The 20,166-nt window shown below is 41.6% G+C and overlaps 1 protein-coding gene across 1 annotated transcript in view; it reads left to right on the top strand.

Annotated features, from left to right (window-relative positions):
• Positions 1-20,166, top strand: part of itga9 (integrin, alpha 9) — a 389,128-nt gene that overhangs the window by 221,964 nt on the left and 146,998 nt on the right. Inside the window, exon 16 of the mRNA XM_048530144.2 lies at positions 8,017-8,169. Within this exon, the coding sequence (XP_048386101.1) occupies positions 8,017-8,169 (153 nt within the window). The remainder of the gene's footprint in view (positions 1-8,016; positions 8,170-20,166) is intronic.

The raw sequence follows: 20,166 nt of genomic DNA, 5'->3' as shown, positions 1-20,166 counted from the left end.
GCTGCCAACCTTATAGAGGTCTTTGTTCAGCATCACATTTAGAAACCTTAATTTTAGCCAGAATAAATTAATGAACAAGCCAGTGTTCAGGTTATGGATGGATGCACAATATTGGGATTAGCAGATGAGAAATTCAATGTTAGGTTTAATATTTCCTGGTTGTTAATATAATTTAACACAATGTTGTTTAGGAAAATAGTGTGATTACTGAACTCAGTCCACACATTAGGATAAATCAGGCTGACACAGCAAGCTGCATTTAATTAGGCATTGATTAGGGATTTTGAACTTTTCTTTCCTAATTTACTTAGTGTCAGATCTAATGAGCTAATGATTTTGACATAATTTAGTTTATCTGATTATGAGGTTCTGTGGAGAGACTCCTTTGAAACTGTCTGATAAATCACTTGGTTTTCACAGTGGTTTTGAATTTTGCCTGTTTGTATTCTTGGGTTTCAGTGAAATTAAACTGATAAACAGGTTTTAGAACAAATATGCAGGGAAATAGTTGTGCTGAAGTGTGAAAACAGATAGAAGGAAACTGAGATGAGGAGTGTTAAGGGTTAAAGGATGAGATAGCTGGAACTTTGTCACTTAATTGTTTGTACAACTCAGTCCAGTTTTCCGTTCATATTAACCTCTAAGATTAGTTATTGTGATTAACTATTATATATAAATAATGAGAGGATTAGTTGGCAAAGATTTTAAGGTAGTACAAGTTACTGAATGTGAAACATCTCTTCTAGTTCTACCCTCAATGTGGTACTTAATGCACAACCCCCTGCGGGGAGTTTGGTAAACTGGGGGCCTATTATTAGACAGATAGTTGGCCGGTGTGTCTTGGTTCCACCCTGGTTAAAGTGGTAGCAGGAAGATCTGTGGGTGGCCTACCTGCCCCATTTCCCATTAAGACCCTTAAGTAAGACCAATTCAGTGCCTCATCTGTTGGCACTCGGCCAGGACTCGCAGGGAACGTGACAGCAAACCTCCGTGCTGGCCATCTCCCTCTGCTATTCATGTGGGAGCAAAGGTGGCAGATACAGGGCACTCTGCTGCCAGTGAAAGAATTTGTGCAAGTCGTAAGAAATAAAGTTATGATGAAATATCCAAGAGGCAGAACCTATTGTTCTGTAGGCACTGCCTACAGCCGCTGAGTCTCTGTGTTTGAATTGCTTAATGTTTCTGATTATTCTCCCAGTTTGAGTATTGCTGAAAAGGGAACCTGGTTGCCAAAGCTTTGCATTCATTCCAAACAATCTCAATCTTTTCTACTGATAAATGGGAATATGACTTAAAGTGCAGCTTGGGAGAAATCCATCTCATTGACCAAGACATTAGAACAATGCGCTTGTAACCAACACTGACAAACAATTTACAGAATCTGCCAAGAATACAGAATAATTAAGGAGAAACTGTCTCTTTGGCAGAAGGTTTGAGAATCAGTATACACTGTTTTGAGCTGACTAACAAAAAAAGTTACGATGAGATGAGGAAAAGCCTTTCTACGTGACGAGTGCTTGGGGATAGTATGGTAGAGGCAGATCTAATTGATTGCATTCAGAAGAGAATTGGATCGTTATCTAAAAGATAAACACTGCTGATTTGTTAGTGTTCTGAATTCCACATTCCCATCTAGGCCTGATAACTTCGCCAAACAAGAAACCATTCCTCTGCATTAAAAATATTAGTGACCCTGCCTTCTGAGGCAGTGTTCCAAGGTTCTACAACCTTCTGAGAGGAGAAGAAAAACGCCTTGACTATGTCCTAAAAGGGGAACTCCTAATTTTTAAACATTTCTGAACTCAGTCGGAAGCAGAAACCTCCTCCTTATGTCCATCATGTCAAGACCACTCAGGGTCAAGTAACTCCTCACTGTCTAATTGCCAGTTGAATGAACCTGGTCAGTCCAAGCTGTAAGACAGCTCACTCATTCCAGGTGTCAATCTCGTGAATCTCCTCTTAACCATCGCCAATGTATTTACATCCTTGCTGAAATAAGGAGGTGAAAACTGCAGACAGTATTCAATGTGTAGGAACAAATTCCTGCAGATTCTGCAATCTGTGCTGAAAACAACAAATGCTGGAGACCACAGTGGGTCATACAGCATCCATGGAGAGAGAGTAAGCTGATGTTTTGAGTCTACATAACTGTTCATCAGAGCTGAAATGAAGTCAAGTCTGGCTGGAGACACACCATTGTTATACCATACTCACATTTTGATTGCTTAATCTGAGCTAGCAACATTTTTTCTCCATCAGCACCCTGCACCCACTACCTCACTGAGCACAAATGCTTTCCCTTCCACACTTCAGCCCTGAAGTTTTCTAGACTTGCAGTAGCTTGCTTTCTCTCCATGGATGCTGTCTGACCTGCTGTGATCTCAAGCATTTGTTGTTTTCAGTACAGTATTCAAGATGTGACTTCATGAATGCCATGCATAAATGAAGAAGAACAGTCATACTCATAAGTTCAACTTCTACTAGCACTCTACTAGATGTGTTAATTAATTGCCGTTCCTGCATACTATGCATTTGTTACTTAAGCATGAGAATACCTCAGCACCTTGGAGTTTTGCAGTCATTCAGTTTATGGAATACGAATCTGGCATCACTGTGGCATTGCTATTAATTCACATGGTTGCTCAATTGCAAGATTGGCTGAACAATCCCTTGGACTGACTGCAGCATACTGTTAATGGCGTAATCTTTGTGAAGATTGTATTTGACCTACAGATTGATAGCGAGAGATAGTAGGAACTGCTGATGCTGGAGAATCTGAAATAACAAGATATAGAGCTGGATGAACACAGCAAGCCAAGCTGCATCAGAGGAACAGGAAAGCTGACGTTTCAGGCCTAGGTCCTCCTTCAGAAATAGGGGAGGGGAAGGGGGTTCTGAAATAAACAGGAAGAGAGAGGGTAGCGGATAGAAGATGGAGAGAGGAGAGAAGGTAGGTGGAGAGGAGATGGACAGGTGAAAGAGGCGGGGATGGAGCCAGTAAAGGTGAGTGTCGGTGGGGAGGTAGGGAAGAGATAGGTCACTCCAGGGAGGACAGAGAGGTCAAGGAGGTGGGATGAGGCTAATAGGTAGGAGATGGGGGTGGGGCTTGAGGTGGGAGGAGGGGATAACTGAGAGGAGGAACAGGTTATGGAGGCGGGGATGAGCTGGGCTGGTTTTGGGATGCGGTGGGGGAAGGGGAGATTTTGAAGCTTGTGAAGTCCACATTGATACCATTGGGCTGCAGGGTTCCCAAGCGGAATATGAGTTGCTGTTCCTGCAACCTTTGGGTAGCATCATTGTGGCACTGCAGGAGGCCCAGGATAGACATGTTGTCTAAGGAATGGGAGGGGGAGTGGAAATGGTGCACAACTGGGAACCGAGCCGAGGTGTTCTGCAAGGCGGTCCCTAAGCCTCTGCTTGGTTTCCCCAATGCAGAGGAGGCCACAACGGTTACAGCGGACGCAGTGTACCACATTGGCAGATGTGCAGGTGAACATCTGCTTGATGTGGAAAGTCTTCTTGGGGCCTGGGATGGGGGTGAGGGAGGAGGTGTGGGGGCAGGTGTAGCACTTCCTGCGGTTGCAGGGAAAAGTTGCCAGGTGTGGTGGGGCTGGAGGGGAGTGTGGAGCGGACAAGGGAGTTACGGAGAGAATGGTCCCTCCAGAGAGCAGATAAGGGTGGGGAGGGAAAAATGTCTTTGGTGGTGGGGTCGGATTGCAGATGGCGGAAGTGTTGGAAGATGATGCGTTGGATCCGAAGGTTGGTGGGGTGGTACGTGAGGACGAGGGGGATTCTGATTTTGTTTCTATAGCGGGGAGGGGGTGTGAGGGATGAGTTGGGGGAAATGCAGGAGACAAGGTCGAGAGCGTTCTCGACTAGTGGAGGGGAGCAAAGTTGCAGTACTTGAAAAACAAGGACATCTGAGAATGGGAGTGGAATGCCTCATCCTGGGAGCAGATGTGGCGGAGGTGAAGGAATTTTGAACAGGCGATGGCATTTTTGCAGGAAGGTGGGTGGGAGGAGGTGTATTCTAGGTAGCTGTGGGAGGTGTGGTAGGCTTGAATGGAGATTGTCTCTATCTCAGGCAACCACCTGGAAACCAGAGAGGTCCAGGAAGGTGAGGGATGCATTGGAGATGGTCCAGGTGAACTTAATGTTGGGGTGGAAGGTGTTGGTGAAGTGGATGAACTGTTTGAGCTCCTTGTGAGTGCACGCAGCACCAAAACAGTCATCAATGTAACAGAGAAAGAGGTGGGGTTTAGGGCTAGTGTAGGTGTGGAAGAGGGATTGATCCGCGTAACCTACAAAGAGGCAGGCATAGCTTGGGCCCATGCAGGTACCCATGGCCACCCCCTTTGTCTGCAGGAAGTGGGATAGCAGTTCCTTTCATATGTTCATTCAAAACTGCAAATTTAGTCATGAACATGCTGCTGAAGGAAGCTGTAAATATTTATGCCTTGTTGTTATATCATGGCATTATAGATGTGCTACCATTTTCTGGATATGTAATATTAAAAGTATAAACTTACCAACTCAAGCATTTGAGCAAAGTTTTAATGACAGCTTGTGTCATGGTGTAACTGTGGTCTAACTGTTAAATCCTCTTTAGGTTCAACACTCATTGACATTTTCATTGGTTTCCTTAAATGGTGTTTTCTGCTAATTGAATGCTACTATTAGTTCAGAAAGATGCTCCTCCTATCACACAGCGCTGGTGTGATGCCAGTTACAGAAGCCATCTGCATCTACAGCTGGCTGGTTATTTAATTTTAGAACATAGAACATTTCAGCACAGTACAGGCCCTTCGGCCCTCAATCTTGTGCCGACCTGTCATACCGATCTCAAGCCCATCCAACCTATACCACTCCATGTACGCCCATATGCTTATCCAATGACGACTTAAATGTACCTAAAGTTGGTAAATCTACTACCGTTGCAGGCAAAGCGTTCCATTCCCTTACTACTCTCTAAGTAAAGAAACTACCTCTGACATCTGTCCTATAACTTTCACCCCTCAATTTAAAGCTATGCCCCCTCGTGCTCACCGTTACCATCCTGGGAAAAAGGCTCTCCCTATCCACCCTATCTAACCCTCTGATTATTTTATACGTCTCAATTAAGTCACCTCTCAACCTTCTTCTCTCTAATGCAAACAGCCTCAAGTCCCTCAGCCTTTCCTCGTAAGACCTTCCCTCCATACCAGGCAATATCCTAGTAAACCTCCTCTGCACCCTTTCCAAAGCTTCCACACCCTTCTTATAATGCGGTGACCAGAACTGTACACAATACTCCAAGTGCGGCTGCACCAGACTTTTGTACAGCTGCACCATAACCTCTTGGTTCCGGAACTCAATCCCTCTATTAATAAAAGCTAAAACACTGTATGCCTTCTTAACAGCCCTGTCAACCTGGGTGGCAACTTTCAAGGATCTGTTTACATGGACACCGAGATCTCTCTGCTCATCTACACTACTAAGAATCTTACCCTTAGCCCTGTACTTTGCCTTCCGGTTACTCCTACCAAAGTGCATCACCTCACACTTGTCTGCATTAAACTCCATTTGCCACCTCTCAGCCCAGCTCTGCAGTTTATCTATGTCTCTCTGCAACCTACAGCATCTTTCGTCACTATCCACAACTCCACCGACCTTAGTGTCATCTGCAAATTTACTAACCCATCCTTCTACGCCCTCATCCAGGTCATTTATAAAAATGACAAATAGCAGTGGACCCAACACCGACCCTTGCGGTACACCACTAGTAACTGGTCTCCAGGATGAACATTTCCCATCAACGACCACCCTCTGTCTTCTTTCAGCAAGCCGATTTCCGAACCAAACTGCTATATCTCCCACAATTCCATTCCTCCGCATTTTGTACAATAGCCTACTGTGGGGAACCTTAGTGAACGCCTTGCTGAAATCCATATACACCACATCAACCGGTTTACTCTCATCTACCTGTTTGATCACCTTCTCAAAGAACTCAATAAGGTTTGTGAGGCACGACCTTCCCTTCACAAAACCGTGCTGACTATCCCTAATCAATTTATTCTTTTCTAGATGATTATAAATCCTATCCCTTATAACGTTTTCCAACACTTTACCAACAACTGAGGTAAGGCTCACTGGTCTATATCAAGAAGTATGTTCCTTTGGTTGTTTGTAATATGCAAAGTACAGACTGTCCACAATCAGGCCATGCCTGCAAATGCTGAAAATGATAATGTTTACTCTGAGACAACAAGGTGTAGAGCTGGATGAACACAGCAGGTCGGGCAGCATCAGAGGAGCGGGAAAGCTGATGTTTCGGGCCTAGAACCTTCTTCAGAAATGTGGGAGGGGAAGGTGGCTCTCAAGTAAATAGAGAGGTGGGGGTTCGGTGATAGAAGATGGATAGCGGAGTGGATAGGTGGGAGAAACCTCTCAAGAAGGGTCCAGATCTGAAACATCAGCTTTCCTGCTCCTGTGATGCTGCCTGGCCTGCTGTGTTTATCCAGCTCCACACCTTGTCATCTCAGACTCCGGCATCAGCAGTTCCTACTATCTCAACGTTTACTCTTAAATGTGATTCAGTGATCAGTAGCAGTTGTTGAACAATCCTCAATATTACACCAACAACCAATTTAAAATCATACATTGAGCTCATAAAATGGCTCATATCTGCTTGCTGGAAGTGATACATTTTCATAAACAGGGAATCATTCTTTGTAAAGTAAGGGAATATGTTCAAGCTTTGCACGGTTTTAAATTACACTGGAGGCTAGGAGTCTCCTGTATCTTTCTCCAAGGCAGTGGCTCAGTCAATCAGAATCCACTTGCCAAACAATTTGCAATCTTTGCTCCTGTTGTGTAAACTATTGTGACCATTTGAAATTTGGAATTGTTGCATTTGTCCTGATGAGTGCAAGTCAAAAAGCATCAGTAACATGTCTCTCTTTTCCCTTGTTACTATTTATTAACCCTAACCACTATGTTGGCTTGGTGGTGTGAATAAGCATCACATTTAGATCCAGAGTTGAACATAGAGGCACGGGAAGGGTCGGAGGTTTTTACCTTTGGCTTCAATGCTTAAATGTCCTTTCAAACTTTCGTGCACTAAAGCTGTGGATAAAATCAGCCAGTGTAATCCGAGCAATTGCTTTGTTAAAGGTTAGACGGCTGAAAAATATAGAAGCAAAATGCAAACTGTTGAAGAATGGGAGCACTTGTGGTGCGGCGGTAGTGCCTCTATCTCTGGGCCAATGGGGGCTTGGTTCCAAGTCCCACCTGCTCCAGAGATATGCAACAATATCACTGACCAGGTTGATTAGTAAATATCATACTGGACAAGTTCGGGCACTGTGGTGCAATGGCAGTGTCCTTTTCTCTGGGCTATGAGACCCAGATTCAAGACCCCACCTACTCCAGACTTTTGTAATAACATTGCTGAATAGGATGATTAGGTAAAATAATTCATCCTGTAAGTGTTTTAGAACTTATGTTTAGAACATTGAAAAGAAGTGACAACTTTTCTTCCACTTAATTTCTGCCTTAATTATGTTGATTGTAGATTCTAGTACTATCTGGGAAGTAAAAGCTGAAAAAACTGCAGATTCTGTAAATCAGGAACGAAACAGTGTTGCTGGAAAAGCCCAGCAGGCCTGGCAGCATCTGTGAAGGATAAAGCAGAGTTAATGTTTCAGACCCGGTGACCCTTCCTCAGAACTGAGTTCGAGGATCACCGGACCCAAAATGTCAACTCTGTTTTGTCCTTTACAGCTGCTGCTAGGCCTGCTGTACCATCTGGTAGATGTTCTCTTTGTGAAACAGTATGAATGTCTTTTTCCTTGTTGAGCTGCAAGAATTTCCCAATTTTCTCGGATCTTCTTGTGGGGATTTCTGGTATGCCATACAAAAGTGGTGGAAATCTGTTTCTCACAATAGATGCTGCTAGAACTGAGTCTTCCCAGCATTTCCTGCTGATATTCCTGTTGTGCCTTGTTGTGAGATATCTTAATTTGCTTCTTTCTGCAGCGGGAGGTGAAGGATGTGATAACACCAATTGTCTTTGAAGTTACCTACAACTTGGGCAAGCACCTAATTGCTGGCAAGTCTGAAAAGGAGTTTCCAGCTCTAAAACCAATCCTGCGCTGGAGGAAGGGACAGAAGCTGGCTCAGCAAAACCAGGTGAAACTTAGATTACAGTTTTACTGCTCAACAGATGCTACATTTCTTGCTGTTTGTGTTCATTTTATTACAGATTGTTTTAAAATGAAAAGTGCAAGTTTTAAGCAGACTTGTACATTGGTCAGCAACAGGTAAATCCATACATTGCAACCCCTTGAGAGTAATAACAGGTTCCCTGTGCCCAAGACAAACATCATAGGCTCAGTGTTTAACTTCTGGAATTTGATTTGAATCATTCTTCGTCTGAAGCTTTACTTTCTGTGAGAGTGACGTTCTGGCAATAATTTATTGATATTATTTCAGCAGATGTTTTGAAAGAGTAAATATCTGGCAAATTCTTTGAGAGATCAAAGAGTTAATGAAAATCCCATTTCAATAATTTGTCATAAGACAATCGTTTATAGTCTCAGATAACAAGGTGTAGAGCTGGATGAACACAGCAGGCCAAGCAGCATCAGAGGAGCAGGAAAGCTGATGTCATGGGTCTGGGAGACATGAAACGTCAGTTTTCCTGCTCCTCTGATGCTGCTTGTCCTGCTGTGTTCATCCAGCTCTACACCTTGTTATCTCAGATTCTCCAGGATCTGCAGTTCCTACAATTTCTGAAACACTCATAGTGTCATCTTGTTGAAATTGTGCAATTGATTGAAAAATGTGCAAAACCATTTGAGTGCTGCAAATAAGCTAAGGCCAGTTTGGATAATGAAATAATTTTAATGGTGATGGATTGATTGTGAAGTGGAGAAACTTGTTGAATAATTATCCATTGATCTACTTGTAAAGGGAAGTAAATTATTTACTTCACAATGTTCATGTAACATTCTACAGGCAAAATAATTAACTTATGTTTGGACTGTCACATTTGCTGACAACTTTCCATTGAGCCACTTGCCCCATTTTCAGAAGATTCATTCAAAAGTAACTAACATCATCCTACTATTTGGAAGAAGAAACAAAAACCATTGGAGGCAATTCGGGAATCTGTCAACAATTTCTATTCACCTTCTCACAGGTGATCAGGTAAATGTAGGGATGACCCAAATTTTCTAAGAAAATTAAGACCGATACATCTAAATCACCCTTTAGCAGTTTAAATGGATGACTCTAATTCTACACGGCTCACCTCAAATTATATATTTGCTTGTAATATCTTTTTCGTTGAAGCCCCAAATCACTTGCTGTCTGAGTCTATTGTCTTCCATCACTCCAAACCACAGTCATTAAGTCCGACTCCTACACAGGTAGGTTGGATGTTACGCTTGGGGCTCTTTGTGCGAACTCCAGGCAACATTTTTCTTGTGAGCTATTGTACTGTCCAAATCCAGTTTTCTGTTGATTCCTTTCTTCTGAAATTCTGCCGTTACTACTCAATTCAATATAATGTGCTAATTTAGTAAGCATATTAAATATTCCCTGTACATAATACTAAAAGTTATGAGTATAAGTAAAGCTAACAGCAAGTTGTCGGTTATCCCATTAATAATGACTCCATAGGGAAGTAGGCCCATTAAACTCAGTCTAGGCTTAAAGATATTTTTAACTAACTGGAAAACTACAAGTCAGTCACCTAATATCAAATTGTGGAAATGTTTAGAGGAAATTATTCATGGAAAATCATTTGTTATTTGCTTATGACATGGGAGTTCACGTGGATTTTTTTAAAAAGAGAGATTAGGTTTGACTAACTTGATTGAGTTCTTTTATACTTGTAATAGAGAGAATTGATGATAGTAGTGTGGTTGATGTGTGTTGTATCTTCAAAAAGTGTTTTTGAAAAGTATCACATTGTTAATTGGTTACAAATTTGAAATCTGGGGAGCTAAAAGGACATTGGCAACATGGTGACAAAATTGGTTTAGCCAGTGTTTGGCGGTAAATTATTGATTTTCAGATTGTGAGAAGAAGCTCACAATGGTTTTCTCCAGAGATCAGTATTAAGAAAATGCTTCTCTTATATATATTATCTGGGTTTGGATATTAAGGGCATAAACTCACATGTTCTGATGATATGAAAATCAGAAATGTTTTAAACTTCAAGGAGGATAGTAACAGACTTCAGTGGTTATAGATGGACTGGTGAAATGGGTAGACACACGGAGATTAAACACAGAACTGCAAGGTACATTTTGGTGGGAAGAATAAGGAGAGGCAATATAAAACAAATGATGCGATGTGAAATGGAGAAGAGTTCCTGCATGCTCCTGGGCAACAACACAAGAAAGTCAAACAGGCCAGACAATGCACCCAACATGCTGGTACATGTGCCTCTTTGAAGTCTTCATCTGAATCTTCTGCAGCTAAAACTTGTCTGTGTTCTCACCCTCCACGGAGAGCTAGCATCCATCATTTACTCCCAACTTCAGACTATTCATACCCGGAAAACTCAATGCTTTCTTATCCTATCTGTACGGTAACTTGCCTGGCATAGTCAGTGCTAATATTCATGCTAGTGGCTGCAAATTTCAGATCAAGCAATTATTACTGATCTGTCTCCCTTTCCCTTCACTGGCTAGACAGGCAGTATTTCCTGCCTGTCTGAAAATAAAAATTTGGAAGGGAAATGTTGAGGTAGGCCAAGCAGGGGTGGGATGAAGTAGATAACAAGGTTTAATGGTCACGCCATCAGCAACTTGTTGATCATACAAATAGCGGAATGGATGTGTACTGGGAGCAGAGAAAGGACATAGGCAGGAAGATGCCATCGTCCCCAATGTAGTCAGTGATATTGGATGCAGCAGACCCCACTGCTCTGTGGAACTAGGGAGATACAGACAGCTTTCATTGTATGCTACCTGGTCCTAAAGAGAGAAACAGAATTTCAGTGGATGCTATAATGGTGTGATGTCTCTGCCACAGAAGAATAATGTACGTAGACACAGCTGAGAGGATAGAAACATTGACAGGGGCCAGAGTGTGACTTGGAATATTTAGATGCTACAGATGAATCCTGAGTTCCAAGGCTTAGTGCTGGATGAATGATGAGGACGTAGTGCGTTATGCAGTATGATTGGCTGGCTGTACAAAATGTCATGACAGGATATAGTCATTGTCATGCACTACCGACCTAGGTTTATGAGACATAATGCGGTCAGGACCTTAAATCTACACTCTGGGAATTGACCTTCCTTGCAATCCAATCACATGCTATTCTGAGATAGTAGGAACTGCAGATGCTGGAGAATCTGAGATTACAGGGTATAGAGCTGGATGAACACAGAAGGCCAAGCTGCATCATAGGGGCAGGAAAGCTGATGTTTCGGGCCTAGACCCTTCTTCAGAAATGACATGGCATTCTGAGAATGGTCTTAAGAGTTAACTGGCTCCCTGTGGATTTACAAATTAGGTCCCCTACTGCAACTGGAGCACTGATACTTTCAACACTCCAACCATTTATCTGGATCTTTCTGCATTATTCACTGCTTTCCAATATGCCAATAATTTCTTTTTGACTTGTCTTTAAGAGGAACTTGCCTTTTAATATAAAATAGTCTGCCTTTGCTGTGTGAATGGGAAATAATGTTTGCAGCCCTGCTCACTGGGTCAACCATGCTACCAGCAGTTTGAAGAGGGGAACTGGGAGACCCAGATTCTTACACTGAAATTAATTAGATGAGTTGGGGGGTCCAATTTGTAACTTATCCATTTTGATGGACAATGCTCCATTTCACAGAAATTGCAAGTTATATTCCCTATGAGTACAGACAAGGAAGTCTTTAAAACCTTTATAAAATATTGTGTGTAAAGTGCTAAAATAGAAAAATATGTAACTTTTTGAAAACATTGCATGGTTCCACAGTCTAGACTTATTTAAGTGACTGTAGCAGAATCACAGAATTGTTACAGTGCAGAAGGAACCGTTGATTCATTGTGTCTGCTTGTTGAGCTAACGTAGTGCTAATCTCCTGCCTCTATGGGTAACCTTGCACATGGTTTCTATTTAAAAATTGTCCAATGTCCCCTGGAATGCCTCAGTTGAACCTACCCCCGCTATGCCTTTAGGCAGTGCATACCACACCCTAACTCCACACTATGTAAAAAGTGATAACACCGTGAGGAGCTGGAGGAGCACAGCAGGCCAGGCAGCATCAGAGGAGCAGGAAAGCTGATGTTTCCAGTCCGGACCCTTCTTCAGAAAAGTGTCTTCTCACTTCACATTGCTACTTCTGCAAAATACTTTAGAACTGTGCCCTCTGGTTCTTGGGCTGTTTAGGAGGTGGAGCTAGTTTCTCCTTGTCTCCTCTGTGCAGGTCACTCATGATTGAAAAATTCTATCAGATCTCCTCTTCATCTTCACTCCAAACAATCTCAACTTCTTCAGCTGATCCTCATATTCCTGAAACCCTCCTTTTAAATGTCTCCTGTATGCTCGCCAATGCACTTAGATTCTTCCTATAGTAAGGTGCTCAAAAGAGAATCTAACTGGTGTCTTCTTGAATTTCATTGTTGTCTGGAACATAGAACATACCATTCCTTCAGCCCATGATGTTGTGCCGACCTATTACCCTATTCTAAGATCAAACTACCCTACATATTAGGTGTACAAGGTAATGAGAGGCATGGATAGAGTCGATAGCCAGAGACTTTTCCCCAGGGCAGGATTGACTGCCATGAGGGGTCATAGTTTTAAGGTGTTAGGAGGAAGGTATAGAGGAGACGTCAGAGGGAGGTTCTTCACCCAGAGAGTTGTGAGCGCGTGGAATAGTTTACCAGTGGTAGTTGTGGAAACGGAGCCATTAGTGACATTTAAGTGACTGCGGGACATGCACGTGGACAGCAGTGAATTGAGGGGAATGTAGGTTAGGTTATTTTATTTTTGGATTAGGATTATTCCACGGCACAACATTGTGGGCCGAAGAGCCTGTACTGTGCTGTACTTTTCTATGTTCTGTGTTCTATATCCTTCATTTTACTGTAGTCCGTGCGCCTATCCAAGAGTCGCTTGAATGTCTGTAATGTACCTCCCTGCCATTGGTCTCTAGGCCCTCATTAATGAAGCCTAGAAAGCTGCATGCTTTACTAACAGCTCTCTCTGTCTGTCCTGAAACCTTTCATGATTTATTTATGCATATTCCTGGGTTTCTCTGCTCCTTTCAGAATTGTCTCCTTTACTTTGTACTGTCCCTCTATACCTTGTGTGAGAAACTTATTACTCAGTTGATTTCGGCTTTGTTCAGTGGTAGAGAATGTGCTTCCAGGAAGCTGTGAGCTGTGAATTGAGCAAAGATGGTCTTTGCCTTAATTTGTTTTATGTATGATTGCGGTTGTTAATATAGGTGCCAGAGTATGGTGACTTAAACACTTCTCACAGGATTTTTTACAAAAATACGAGTGGCAATAAATTGCTATTCTACTATTCACTCTTCTCTGTGTTGAACTTCATCTGTCACCAATCTGCCCTGCCTGCCTATGTGTCAAAGAGTAGGAAAGCTAAGATAATAAAATGTGAGGCTAGATGAACACAGCAGGCCAAGCAGCATCTCAGGAGCACAAAAGCTTCATGTTTCGGGCCTAGACCCTCCTTCAGAAATGATGCTGCTTGGCCTGCTGTGTTCATCCAGCTCTACACCTTGTTATCTCAGATTCTCCAACATCTGCAGTTCCTACTATCTCTGCCTTTGTGTCAATGTCCTTTTGAAGTTCTACATTGTCCTAACAGTTTGCAGTTCTCCTAAGTTTTGTTTCAAAGCCAGAACTTCACCTGACAAAGGGGTTGCATGCTGAAAGCTTATGATTTGAAATAAACCTGTTGGACTACAACATGACTGCGTGACTTTTGACTTTGTCCACACCCGTCCAACATTGATACCTCCACATCATGTTTTATATCAACTGCAAACTTTGAAATTATCCCCTGCACATCAAGTTCTAGATCATAAATATACACCAGGAAATGCAAGGATTCTAATACTGACCACAGGAGACCTCAACCACAAATCTTCTTCCAGCCCAAAAAATATCTATTAGATATTAGTTGTTTCTTATCCCTCGGCCATTTTTGTATCCATGTTGCTATTGTCCTTTTAATTCAGTGAGGCATATATTTCCTCAAGTGTTTTTTCTAACACTATGTCGAATGTCTTTTGGAAAGAAAGTAAGAATTGCATTATTTATCTTGAAGTGGCAATGTTTATTGGATTTCATTGACAAGAGAGGAAGGCATTGATATGGGAAATTATAAAGAGGCCATGGCAGAAAAGGATACAGAGCATGAATCTAAAAGTAAGTCAAAAGATAAAGCTAGACATTACAAAAATAATAATATAAATGGGCAAAATTAAAGTCTCTCTGTCTGAATACATAAGCATTCAAAACAGAACAAATGACATGATAATGCAGATCTGAAAAAGCATGATCTGATGGATGGCAGAGATTGGGACCTGAATATTGAAGGGTACAGGACTTCTGAGCAGGACATTAAGTTAAGTCGGAGTGAGAGAAGAATGACCTAAATTCAGGAAGCCAGGATGTGGAGCACATGGTTGGGAACTGCAGGCTGACAAATCTCCAGTTGCTAATGGACTTCATCTTAGGGTACTAAAATAATTGGTTAGAACAATAATTGATGTATTGGTTTTAATTTTCAAAAATTCTGTAGATTCTGAGAAAGTTTCGTCAGATTGGAAATTAGCAAATGTAGCTCCTTCATTCCATAGGGATGGAGACAGAAAGGGGGAAACCAGTTATCTTAACATTGGTCATAGGGAAGATGTTGAAATTATTATTAAGGACATCATAACAAGGGACTTAGAAAAGCTCAAGGTAATCAGGCAGAGTCAACATGCTTTGTTAAATGGATGTCAATTTTAAGCACTTTCTTAGAGTTCCCTGAGGAAATAACAGACTGTCAATGAACAAGACCCAGTAGATTCACGATACTTAGATTTTTCAGAATGCATTTGATAAGGTACCACATCAAAAGTTACTGTAGAAGGTAAAAGTTCATGGCATAAGGGATAATGTGTGGGAACGGTTAGAAGAATGGCTTGCTCTAAGGACATAGAGTTGGTGTAAATGGGGCAGGATGTAATGATTGGTGTGTCACAGGGATCTGTGCTGGAATTTTGACATTTCCAAAAATAATTTGGATGAAGGTACCAAACGTATAATTGCTAACTTTGCTGAAGACACAAAGATGAGTAGGAAAGTAAATTGTGAAGAGAACCCAAGCGGGCTTACAAAGAGTTATGAATATATAAAATGAGTGGGTAAATATTTGGGAAATGGCATGTAATGTAGGAAAATGTGAAATTATCCATTTTTGCAGAAAGAATAGAAAAGCAGCATGTCAAGCATATGGACGTACATGGAATAGTGTAGTTTAGATGGGCCTCAGATTGGTATGGCAGGTCAGCACAACATTGAGGGCCGAAGGGCCTGTACTGTGCTGTAATGTTCTATGTTCTATGTCATTAGGGCAGCCCGGTAACTCAGCAATTAGCACTGCTGCCTCACAGCACCAGGGACCCAGGTTCGATTCCAGCCTCGGGCGACTGTTTGTGTGGAGTTTCCACATTCTCCCTGTGTCTGCGTGAGTGTCCTCCAGATGCTGCAGTTTCCTCCCACAGTCCAAAGATGTGCAGGGTAGGTGGATTGGCCCATGCTACAGTGCCCAGGGATGTTTAGGTTGGGTGGATTAGACTTGGGACATCAGGGGAATGGGTCTGGCTGGGATGCTCTACAGAGGGTGGTGTGGGCTTGTTGGACTTAATGGCTTGTTTCCACATTAAAGGGATTCTATTAATATTTAAATAGTGAGAGTTTACAGAGCACTGAGATGTCGAAGCATCTGAGTGTTCAGGTGCATATATTACAAAAGGTTTGTATGCAGCTACAGCACATAATCAGAAAAGTTAATAGACTGTTAACATTAATTGGAAGAGGAATTGTATACAAAAGTATCGAGGTTGCACTTCAGTTATTCAGGATATCGATGAGACCACATACTTACATGTGCTGTAGAATTACATAATTTTTATTTGTGATCCCTAAGCCGTGAAACATAAACTTCTCCAAAGGGTCTGTTCCAAAATAATCAAAAACACTTTGAAAATCCAAGTAGATAATGCCCACAATACCTCCCCAATATACTGTTCTAATGACTTTGAATAGTTGGGTTTATATATATATAATGCTGGTCTGTTATGTGTTCTCTATCTCGCTAAATCTTCTAGGTGTTCATAACAAGCAAAACTAATGATGCTTGTAATTAAGTTCTTCATGTCAAGTTTAATTCATTCATCTGTGATTACCAGATTAAAATCATTGATCCCTTTTAAAACTAGAACACATCTCCATTTTCTGACACCTTTCCTTTTTTTCAGACAGTATTGACCAGACCATCACACATGACCTGTGCTGTTGCTTTCTGTGTCCTGAGATCAATTAAGTCTCTCTCCAACACTATTTCCATCTTGGACCCTTTTAACCTAGATTTGTGTTTTCTCTTGAGGTGCGTAAGTAAGTTATTGTAACTTAGTCTTATCTGCTATACAATGGCCCTAATTCAACCCTTTGACAACCAAACGTCTACTCTGACTCTGCTTTCCAGCCTCATATTATTGTTTAGAATTCTGCGTGTGACATTGTCTTTTTTTCTTTCTGAATATAAAAGTTTTCATAACTTCAGTACTTTTATATCTGATGTGTTTTGGGTGCCATAAGCATATTTGTATGTTTCTGTAATTCATATTTGTAGTTTGAGAGCACGAGGATATTTTGGCAGTGAATATATGTTTGCAAAGATTTTATTGGGTAAAAATTGACACAAGCAGTAGTTAAATAAAAGAACTGAAGACCCAAGCTGGTTTTCTTTCACAGATAGATGGTTTTAGAACAGTTGAATGGAGATCAGGTGCTTCTCTTTTGAGAATAGAGGAGATTTGAGTATCAGGTTTTTAACAACTGAATTAAGGATGGAACAAAAACAAAGTTGCTGGAAAAGCTCAGCAGGTCTGGCAGCATCTGTGAAGAAGAAAACAGAGTTAACGTTTTGGGTCTGGTGACCCTTCCTCAGAACTGATAGTGGCTGGGAAAACGTCATGTTATATGCAGAAAATAGGGAGGTGGGTGGGGTAGGGAGTAAACGATAGGATAGAGACCAGAGAGCGAAAGACAGTCGGACAAAGGAGTTGCAAACATCAGGCTGAGAGGGTGAGTATGAGACAGCAAGGTGTAGAGCTGGATGAACACAGCAGGCCAGGCAGCATCAGAGGAGCAGGAAGGCTGATGTTTCAGGCCTAGACCCTTCTTCAGAAATGGCACTTCAATGCAGCACCCTGTCCCCTCACTAACATCTCTGTTTTTGGCTTGCTACAGTGTTCCAGTGAAGCCCATTGCAAGCTGGAGGAACAACACCTCATTTTCCGCTTGGGGACCCTACAGCCTGCTGGACTCGATATTGAGTTCAATAATTTTAGGGCCTAAACTCTCCCATGCCCCAGCCCCCCACCCTACACACCAGGCCTTGTTATCACATAGCCTGCCATTACACACCCCCTGTTGTTAGTCACTAACAGTCCCCATTAACAGTTATTCACCCTCCCATCCTGATTGTTAGCAACTCCTTTGCCTGTCCAACTGTCTTTCTCTCTCGTTGGCTCTATTTTATCGTTTACTCCCTACCCCACCCACCTCCCTATTTTCTGCATATAAACTGACATTTTCCCAGTCACTGTCAGTTCTGAGGAAGGCTCACTGGACCTGAAATGTTAACTCTGTTTTCTCCTTCACAGATGCTGCCGAACCTTCTGAGCTATTCCAGCAACTTTGTTTTTGTTCCTGATTTACAGCATCTGCAGTTCTTTTGGTTTTTATTTGAATTGAGGATGGCCTCGGCTGAAGTCCTTCAGCAAGGACCATGGAAGTTGCCTTGGCTGTAATTTCCAGTATGGCTCAAAACATTTGGGTAAAATAATTCTCACCATTTGAGGTTTGCACACTATCCTATAAAACTCCACATAAGATACAATCAACAGAGCTGAGAGTTTAAGATATTGGCTAACTATAAATGTTTCTTGGTCTCACACTTTAACCACAGCAGGAAACTAGGAAATACCCTCCTGAACTCAGCTTGCTATACCTAAACACTTTTAACTTTGTACGTAATTTTCTTTGGAGGTTGTGTGTCTTCCATGAAGATACACTGCAACCAAGAAGACTTGAGATGCTTATTTGTTCCCACAATTTGTCCACATTTGAAGAGTTAAGATCTGTCCTTATGAAATGTTGCCTGTTTTCCCAGACTAGCAATTCTGGAAAAGTAACTTTGGAGGAGCCCAAAATGCTGCAAGGAATTTCTTGACTAATCCTTCACAATTCACCCCAGCAAATCTTTTCCACCCTCACTCGTTACAGCTAACGTGATATTCCTCCACTCCACTTTCCTGTCTTTCCCCCATAACCCTCGATTCCCTCACTGATTGCAAATGTGTCATTTGCAGCAATAAACCCGCCCTCCCCCACCACCACCGACTGCCTCTGCAGTAAAGAATTTAATTATTTCACATCTTTAGAGAGGAAATTCCTCCTTTTCTGTACCTTAAATGGGTGACCCCTCACCCTGAGATTTTGCAGCCTGGTCCTAGATTTTCCCACAAGGGGTAACAACTGCTTTGCATTAACTCTGTTAAACCCCCTGGGAATTTTGTGTCTTCCCTCTTATTTTCCAAAATTCCAACCCATACAAACCCAACCCACTCAACCTCCCCTCATTAACAATCATCTCTTTGTGCGCAGGATCAACTCAGTGAACCTCCTCGGTACTAATTTCAAAGACTGCACCTTTTCATACCCTCTCATTCTTTGTTTCTTTCTAGTGGTTATTTCCTGCAACATTGTCCAGCATCTGTCTTGTAATATTCTGTTGCCAAGTGAAAACTTAGTCACTGAGCATAGATATTCATCATGGGATTCTCTGATTATTATATCAAAGAGCTGATGCCCAATCTATTCTATGCGGAAGGAAGAAGTTGAAGTATGATTGCCAGAGGGGGAAACACAAGAGAATTCAAGAATTTAAGCTGCAACTAACAATATGACTCCTGCTGTAATATTAATTGACAAATGTCACACTGACAGCTAAATAAACTAAATAGATGTGCTGTATTGCTCGTGAAGCAACTTGGAATGTTTCACAATATTAAAAGACTATTCAAATATGAGTTGTTGCTGACAAATGCTATTCCTAATGACAAGTCTTGAACTTCTGAACATGAGTGTCTTCAGTTTTGCTAACTCTATAAATCTATTCAAGTCCTTAAAATGTTCCTGAACACCTTACAAGCTTGTCAACATTTTTGAAATAGTGCCATGCGTGATTTGAATTACTTTATATTGAAGTAAAACTCATTCTGTTGGGAAATCATATTGGATAAGGTATGACAACTACATGCTTCAGTGGATGAGGGGTCAGGCTAGCACCTCTTCATATTCATGCCAAAGTGACAACATAGTGTTCGCAACACCTTGTGACTATTGAAGGGCTGTCCTCCCCCGGCAAACTATGAGGTACAGAACCAATCATTAACAATTTAACACACCAGACAATGCTGATGATTTAAACATTCTTGTATAAATTCTTTTGACTCAACTATGACAGATTCTTGAACAAAAATGTTTTCTATTAGAATAGGAGTTGCTTGGATTTAACATGTAACAACATACAGATGTAAATTCCGATTTCTGAAAGTGAACATTGCATGACTAACTCTGAGAACAGCCCACCTACAATGAAGAACTCATACGTAGTTACTGTAATTGAGGAAATTCAAGATGTTAGTTGATTTCCATGGTATTCTAGAATTTGTTTAGCTGTCGTTGAAATATCGTCAGCATTGATCTCTGTCCTTTTGTTTAAAATATAAGTCAAAGGACTTAAAGCTTTTTTTAAAAGGCACTAGTGTTCAATATGCTGTCCAGATGCTCTTATGCCCTGAGGATATTTGCATTAGAAATCTAGCATAACTTGTTTAGTGTTGTGTTGTTCCATGAATCAAGTGA

This window comes from Stegostoma tigrinum, chromosome 5 (genome assembly GCF_030684315.1).
Source record: "Stegostoma tigrinum isolate sSteTig4 chromosome 5, sSteTig4.hap1, whole genome shotgun sequence".
Classification (NCBI taxonomy): domain Eukaryota; kingdom Metazoa; phylum Chordata; class Chondrichthyes; order Orectolobiformes; family Stegostomatidae; genus Stegostoma; species Stegostoma tigrinum.
The sequence above is the reverse complement of the archived record's forward strand: the minus strand, read 5'-3'. Positions and strand labels throughout refer to the sequence as shown.